Genomic DNA, 8841 nt, shown 5'->3' with positions numbered 1-8841 from the left:
ACAGCTCTGCCGCCACCTGCTGGCAGGTCCAGAACAGAACCACAGCTCTGCCGCCACCTGCTGGCAGGTCCAGAACAGAACCACAGCTCTGCCGCAGCTCTGCCGCCACCTGCTGGCAGGTCCAGAACAGAACCGCAGCTCTGCCGCCACCTGCTGGCAGGTCCAAGGATCAAACCCCTCCCACATTCAGTCAATCATCAGTTTATCAGTTTATCAATCATCAGTTTATCAAATCCTAAATTTGACTTTAAAAACAAACAAGTGTTTTTCCTCTCTTTGTTATAAGCAGCTTTAATTCGCTGAGGAAGCTTAGTTAAACATATTTAACTACGTTGACCATGATGCTTTGCGCCCAAACTTCACTTCCTGGTTTCTCGGTCGCCTGGTTTCCCGGTCAGTTTATTTTGTTTGTTTAGTTTGTTGTTTTGTTTCATGTTTGTCTGATATGGTGTTTGTGCTTTAAAACAGCAGCTGAATAATTGAATGAAATCGCCGCCGAACTACGTGTTTGTTAAAAACTCAAATGTTTTTCTTTTGAAATGGTCATAAATATTAGCCTAACGCTCACAGCATAATTAGTTTTATTAATTTAATGGTTTAACTTTAAGAGAAGAAGTCTCCTAATATTCAAAAAGTGGTTCCGTAGATTCTGTATATGTGATCCAAATATCAGCTTTCTGAACATTTATATACTGCACTTATAAGTTATCTGAAGAGTATTTTACTGACAGAAAAAACAAGTTTTAAATGGATAGTTCTGATCCTTTGGAGCGGGATTCTCTATGCATGTTATGAACAGTCAATATCTTACCTGTTGTAGTTAGCTCTTTATATACAATCAATGCATTTTTTGTAAACATGGTGATCTTGTTTACCAATAAAATACAAAAAAATAGTGTTGGACGTATCGATCCAAGTATCAATACCAAGATGAGTATCGGATTGTAGCATTATTAGCATAATGAGATTTACATTTTTTGCACTAATTACATTACTTTTCACAAATAAAAAGAAAACTAAAGTTGGTAATGCAGTCTCTGAATTGTTTGGAGCTATGCTGCATTCTGACAGAAAGTTTTGCACATCAAAAAGGCGTCCACCACCTCAAGCTGGATGCTTGTGCGCTTTAAAATCACTCATGATATCGACCATCGAAATCACTACAGACGCTCGTCTGAGCAAAGTGTGGAAAGATGTGCATTGGTAGGAACCTCCTGCTTGTTTTTCTCTGCTGGTCTGTCAAGGATGGATGAAATTGAGAGAGTCACATGACAGAGTCTCTCTGACAGGTCGATGCTCCACCTCCAGCTACTTTAGACACATTGGACGCACGTCAGATGCTAGGATAGTATCTAGCTATTGTAGTTATTGTAGTCAGTTATTACAAAACATTTCAATTTGTCAAAAATATTTGTTCCGTGTTTTTAATCATAATTAACTAAAGGCAAAATCACAAAATATTCATGACAAGTAACAGAACTGGCGATACTAGCCCTGCATTTATCGGATCAATAACAAAATTCATAGTATCGCCCACCCATTCTAAACAACACAAAATAAACAGACAGTGATAATGTGTTGTGGGCGGAGCCCTGACTGACATGATGTCATGATGGAAAGTCAGTCTTGTTATAGTGTTTCCCAGTGAACTGCTGTAGCGTTTGAGTATTGGACTTATTTTAATTTGTCAGAATCTTGTTTGTTAGTGGGTCCAGTCAGGTAATTTAAAGAAATTACTTACAATATTCATAATTATTTCACTTGAAACTGGCTGAAAAACAGACACACACAACACAGAAATACTGCAAATCTTTCTAGACTGGAACCAGTTCACCAAAATATTTAACTTTTTGCTTTGAAATGAACAAATTAATGATAAAAAATGTTTAAATTATTTTACATTTTTATTTTTCATTTATTGCATTTTTTAGTTACGAGGAAGCTCATCGGGTGACTCAAGATGGAGAATTTCAGGCAGACGTACCTGCGACTGTGTAAAGATGGAGGTGTGAAGCCTCAGGAGAGCGTGGTGGTCCAGCTTCAGGAGAGCAGGACAGCTCACAGCTCCAGACTGGACCTGAGAGGACTGAGTCTGTCTCCAGATACCTGCTCTGCTCTGGCCAGCGCTTTACAGCAGGACACTGTCTTCACAGAGCTGTTGCTCAGTGACTGCATGCTCAGTGAGGAAAGTACGTGAGTTTTTGAGTTTACACTGAGATCACTGACAGAGTGGTCACATGTTGATTGATTGATTGATTGATGCCTTTATTGTCATTGTATGGAGCACAATGGAATTACATTTAAGAACACCCATTCAAGAAGACACATGTGACTAAAACATGGGAGGATCAGGTGATCAGGTCATGCAACCAGCAGGGGTCACACTAACTTTAAAAACAAAAACAAAAATACCACAGGAGGTTAGCTGAGGAAAAAAACCATCATATTATATCAACCAAATGTGACACTCTATGGTGCTTATAAAAACCCTCTGCACAGCACATTTGTTAGCCAGAGGGGTAAGTGAGTTTAGAGGGCGTGTATCTGAAGCCATGAATGTTGTATGCACTTGTGTGAATATCTGAAGAATGAGTCCGAAGAATCGAGTTCCCCCAAAAAATCCATAGTTCAGCCAAAGTTCAGAATTCTGGTGTTAACTGTTCATTCTGTGCAGCTCCAGATTGACCTTCAGAGATCAGATTACAGACGGGAGTGAGAGGGGAGAGGTGGGGACCAAGCCAAGTCGACGTAAACACCAGGAGAAATTAGATCCACAGCTCTGTAAGGCCATGTAGGGGAGAGCCAAATCTGTAATCAGTTGTTTGGGAACAGAAGAAAATGTTTTCGGTCAGGCAGCCAATCACAATTATCCATCTGCCTTAATGTCCTCTGGTACATCTCATTGTGGTGAATCCAATCAGACAAATAATGTGGACAATCCCACCAAGCCGAGCTCTCACCTTCTCCAAGATCAATTCTATCTCACCAGTAAAGTCCAGGGACCACAGCTGGCCCATGACCCTCAGCAGAACTACGTGCAGACCAAGTCCAGCTTGCACACAGTGTGAGTCTGAGTGCTGATAGCACGGCAATCCTTCATATTGGTCAGGCAGCCAGGAAATGGCCTGAATAACCACCAACACTGTTTTGTAGACCACCAGGAGACCACCAAGCCAATCTGTAGAATCCAGTGATCAGAGTCCAGATATATATCCAGAACAGAGGTCCCACCTTTGACATGTCCTCCCATGGAAGAAAACTTTGTTCCAAAGATTTATTAAGAGACCAGCTAACCAAATCCATAAAAATAAATCCATAATTTCTGGTTTCGAATGAAAAAGTAGAGGAGGCTCCGAGCAGAGAAAGATAAGGGAGGGAAGGAGAGAGAGAGAGGGAAAAAGTGTATTACTCCTCCGATAGAGGAACAAAAAAAAGTAAAAAAAAAAAAGATTGTTTGGGGGTTAAAGTAAATCCAACTCATCAGTGGTTTTATAAAAATTGCATTAGAAACAGCAAATATTCCTTCCCTCTGTTTACAACTAAATTACAGACTTCCTGAGGTGTCCTTGTTACTGTTCATATGTAAACAAATGACTTGAAATTATTCAGTGGTTGTTTGGTAGTGAGTGATGAGTTTTATGTATTATGTTATTTTTATCTCCGATGACACACATAAACAAAAAAAAAACTAAAAAATAAAATCAAAAAAGGTTGCAGTTACTTTGATTGTCATCATGACTTTAAACTTCCCAGCTGAATTAATATTTTTAACCTTCAGAGGTTCTACACCAGAGTGTCAAACTCCTTTTCACTGAGGGCCACATGAGCATTATGATGGCCCCGCTCAGGTAAATACAACTACTGGTGTGCACGGAAACCATGTGACCGTATGTTCTTATTTATGTGTTTTATGTTATTTTGTTGTTTTATTTTTGTTCTTATTTATGTCCACTGCTTGTTTATTATCCTGGTCCTTGCCTTCCTACAGCTCCGCTCAGTTCTAGTTTCCTTCTCCGTCTGGGATTTCTCCCATAGACAAGGATTTCACTGGCAGATTTTTAGCCGGACCAATCAGAGAACAGAACATAGATTTTCTGTGCAGTGTCTGTTTGTAGTTTATTTTACCTGGACCAATCAGAGAACAGAAGGAGGAGTTTTGAATGACGTTGATGTTCTGCTCAGTGTCTGCTAGTTATTTTAGCATACAGCAGTGGAGGAAGTGAATGAAGCCAGTCTGTGTTGATAAGGCTTCAAATTAAAATAAATTAGTCTGACAAAGCAGCAGCTCTCATTTACAGTCGTCTCGTTCAGCTCGGTATATTTCTCCTCTCAGTAGGGTTGTTTACAGCGCACAAGATTTCCAGTTAGCGTCTTAGCTTAGCCTCCTTCACAGCGACAACACACACATGCTTCAGCAGAGGCCACGCCTCCTGCAAGGATCGCTCCTCTGTAGGATCAAGTCCAGACCCTCGTATGAAGCAAAGTGAAGGACAGGGTCTGATTTTAACCAGGCTACTTGTTTACTGGCCTTCAATAAAAGTTTTAAAAAAAGTAAATGGCTTGAACTTATAGCGCCTTATCAGTAGGGGTGCAAATCACTAGCTTTATCACGATACAATATTATATCGATTGTTTGGACAACGATTCGATATTTCTCAATATCACAAAGTCTGTCATGATACAGTTTTGATTCAATTCAATTCACAAGTCTGTGATCAATGTAATGCAATATGATGTGCTCGATGTGAATTGATATCACATGCCCATCTAACACAATGACTGTGTTAGATGGGCATGTGAAATCAATTCACATTGATCATACGATTACGATATAGATCAATATTTTCATTTTGCCTCAATATAACTGAATCATGAACCATTCAAATCAATATATCGATATAGATCGATGTATCGTTACACCCCACTTATTAAGTCCATTTGGACCCCAAGGTGCTTTACACTTCAAACCTTCACCCATTCACACACACGTTCACTCACTGATGGAGGCAAGCTACAGCTGCCCTGGGGCACGCTGACAGAGGTGGGGCTGCCATGCACCAGTGCCACCATCAGCAGGCAAGGTGGGTGAAGTGTCTTCCCCAAGGACACAACAACTGAAAGGGCTGGACGGGGGATCGAGCCGGTGTCCTTACGGTTCCAGGACGACTTTGCTAACCACTCTGCCACAGCTGCCCACACCCCCCCCCCCCCACCAAAAAATAAATAAATAACCTGACCATGACCTAAATCTAACAGCCTCCAGAACTTTTCTTACCCTTTCTAGGTCCGGTTGTACTTTCACATCATCATATAGACTGAAACAAACTTCTGGATCTCACGTTTAGTATAAGAGGAAGTTAATAAAAAATTATAAACTTAATTCACAAAACTGGAATAAAAGTTTGACGTCACAACGGTGTCTGTTTTTGTTCGTGTGGATTTTAGGTGCCAAAATCCTCCTGACTGGACTGTTTGAAAACACAACTGTAAAGGTTCTGGATCTAAAGGTACCAACACTAAAATGATGCACTTTACAGACTGAACAGACAGAAGTTTGTCTTATTATCTGTCATTATTGTTCACAGGGAAATAATCTCAGGTCAGTGGGGGCGGAGGTTCTGGGAAGCTTGCTGGCGACTAACAGAACTCTGCGTAGGTAAGTCATTGTCTGTTACAGTATATACTCATGTTTTCACGCTGCTGGTTTGTCGTTAAACGTTAGGGATGGGAAATTGTCCCTATTTTCAGATCATAAGATCATGGTCACTGGCTATCACTGATAGACGATCCAATCAGCTGATAAGACATGCGCAGTTACATTGTTAAAAAAAAGAAAAAAAAGCAAACAGGTCCACATATTATAAGCGATGGCTTCTTTTTTCTAAAGTCACTTGTAAATTCCGAGGTTATTCAGCGTTGGTGTTCACACATACCTTTCATAGTTCCTGAGACCCCCGCGCCGAGCTCCTGGGAAACCCCCCTCCCCGCTGCTGTATACGTCACTACAGGGGATTTCTACCCTGAGGGAATCCAATGTGGGAAAAAAAGTCAGACACTCGTCACTCGATGTTGTTTATCCACACACTGGTCCAGGATTAAGCTCAAAAGTTTTTATCAGTCAGATTTCACTGTGAAAATCGTCTGTTTTATCCCTTTTATGAGGTTGTGGCCGTTTGACCATCTTTATGATCGCTGCTTCCTGGTAGTCGGCATTCAAACAACTCACTTTTTTCTCTCTTTTTTTTAAGTGAGTGATTGCATCTGAGCGCTTTTAGCACAAACAAACACTCCCACAAACTTCAGACCAATCACACCATATAAATCGTAAGTGTTCTTATGTGGAGGGGGGTGAAAAGTTCGACCTGTGCACAGAGTGACAGGGATGAGCAGGGGTGAGGGAGTGCTCTCCGGTCCAGTTCGTAACTGGTTAAAGTTATTTGTTCAAATGTATGATTGTCATGGATTATTAGTTTTGTAACTAAACTTTATAATATATCACTATTTGAGTCATTTGTGGCGCACCAAAGCAAGAAAATGACGAGAAGAGAGACGTGAAGAGGAGCTGCGCACGTTGGCTCCGACTCCAAGAAAAAAAACAGAGACGCAGTACTGTTATTTTATTCCCTGATTTGCACAGAGCACAATGATGATGATTAAAACTTTTTAATTTACAGAGAAGGGTACATATAAAATTTATTTTACATCCCTGGCACAGCATTTAATTAATTTAAAAAGATCGCCCTTAAAAAAGAAAATTGCATTCCAACCCTTCAATCACCGATAGACGATTGAATCACGCCATCCCTACTCAAAGTGCAACAAGGAATTCATTAATTAATGTTTGATTTATGTTTTGTAGACAAACTACAAACTTTCTTTTTTATAGTATAGTAAAAATATATATATTTTTCTGGGTGAGACCTGATGTTGCCCCAAGGTTTCAAAGCCTATGTTCACTACATTATTATTATGGTTGTATGAAATAATATCATGCAGGTAAATGAGAATAAATGCAGGTAAGCACACACACATTGGTCAGATGTGGTAATGCAGAACTGAGGTTCTTTACTGAATATAAAAGGACTTGAAATGCAGCCCTGTGTTGTGTACACTGTACTCTATAGTGTTAAAGCAGCCTATGGATGAAGTGGTGAACCTGCAGTCCAGTTGATGTTGTGACGCAGTGTGACACGGGGTGTTGTATTAAGTCTGATACATGGGTCCACATGGCAGGGCCCACAATGTTATAGTTGTTGTACAGCTTTGTGGATCACATGTTCTAGAGAGAACAGAGATCCTAGAGAGACTGCTGCTGGCCCACCTGAGTAAGCAAACAAGCACACATCAGGACCCCCTGCAGTTTGCGAATTGTCGTGGAGTTGGAGTTGAAGACGTTATCATCCACCTGCTTCAACAAACCCACTGTCATCTGGACAAAGCAGGCAGCACTGTGAGCATCATGTTCTTTGATTTCTCCACTGCTTTTAAGGTCGTGTTCACACCTGCACTGTTTAGTCCGATTTAATCGAACTCTAGTTCGTTTGCCAGGAAAGTCCAGTTTGTTTGTGGAGGTGTGAACGCGTAATCGAACTCTGATTCGGACCAAATGATCGAACTCTGGTCCACCTGAAAACCTAGGTCTCTGTTAGATTTAAACGAACTCTGGTGCAGTTTGATTTCATGTGTGAACACTAAGCGGACCAGAGACAGCTCCAAAAGCAGGAAACGGACTATAATGCAGGACATTCTGAGTAATAACAGTAWTAAATGTACTTATATGGTGTAAATACCTCGCTGGACGACTGTATAAGGTGGACATCATGACTGTGGAGCTGGATGCGCTCCTACTGGATTAACACGGAGCTTCCTCAGCCGCCTTGTGTAAAAACAACATTCTCCGTGGTTCAGCCTCATCTTCCTCTCATGCTGAGCTCATTGTTGAAGACTATTTGTTTAGCACATTTGCCAACAACTAAAAATAAACCCTATAACCACTAAAATATAACGTTACTATTGTTTGTTTACATTTTGGAAGAAGGAAGTTGCGCTCCATGTCTTCTTCTGAGGTTTTCGTGTTGATTCCTTCAGTGGTTCTTTGTGCTGCTCCCCCACAGGTGAGGGCGGGAACAGCATGTTTCCAGGGTTTAGTTCGAGTGAGAGAGTGCAGTGTGAATTCGAACCGCACCACCAGAAAATGTGAACAAAGCTTGCAGTTTTGGTCCCCAGTCGAACCAAGTCTACCGGACTATCAGGTGTGAATAGGACCTAACACAATTCAGCCTGAGTTGCTTTGTCTGAAACTCCAGAAGACTCAGGATCAATCACCTGGATCAAAGACTACCTGACAAACAGACCACMGBTTRYGAGACTGAAGGACTGTGTGTCTAACCAGGTGGTCAGCAGCACAGGAGCACCACAGGGAACTGTACTCTCACCATTCCTGTTCACACTGTACACTTCAGACTTCAGCACAAGTCAGACTGCTGTCATCTACAGAAATACTCAGATGACTGTCCTCAGCTTCCTGTCCATCTCTGATACACCCAACAACTGCAGAGAGCTGGTGGACCACTTTGTGACATGGTGTGGGAACAATCATCTCACCTTGAATGTCAACAAAAGAGATGATTGTAGATTTCAGATCAAACCCTGTTTCCATTATGGGAGAAGAAGTGGAGGTGGTTGAGGAATATAAATACCCTGGTGTTCATCTGGACAGCAGACTGGAGACTCAACAGTGAAGCAGTCTACAAGAAAGGACAGAGCAGACTGGACTACCCCAAAATTAACTTTTTTTAGCTGATAAACTGTCCAGAATGTGTCTAAAATGTTATATAGTAC

The 8841-nt window shown here is 41.1% G+C and overlaps 1 protein-coding gene across 1 annotated transcript in view; it reads left to right on the top strand.

Moving 5' to 3' along the window:
- The first annotated feature begins 190 nt into the window (after positions 1-190).
- The window catches only part of lrrc45 (leucine rich repeat containing 45), a 29030-nt gene continuing 20379 nt past the window's right edge, over positions 191-8841 (top strand). The window contains exons 1-4 of the mRNA XM_014033077.1: positions 191-393; positions 1932-2189; positions 5446-5507; positions 5586-5656. Coding sequence (XP_013888531.1) covers positions 1961-2189; positions 5446-5507; positions 5586-5656 — 362 coding nt within the window. The 5' untranslated portion in view covers positions 191-393; positions 1932-1960. The remainder of the gene's footprint in view (positions 394-1931; positions 2190-5445; positions 5508-5585; positions 5657-8841) is intronic.

The sequence above is a fragment of the Austrofundulus limnaeus genome, unplaced genomic scaffold (assembly GCF_001266775.1).
Source record: "Austrofundulus limnaeus strain Quisiro unplaced genomic scaffold, Austrofundulus_limnaeus-1.0 Scaffold1618, whole genome shotgun sequence".
NCBI classification, from domain to species: Eukaryota; Metazoa; Chordata; class Actinopteri; order Cyprinodontiformes; family Rivulidae; genus Austrofundulus; species Austrofundulus limnaeus.
The sequence above is the reverse complement of the archived record's forward strand: the minus strand, read 5'-3'. Positions and strand labels throughout refer to the sequence as shown.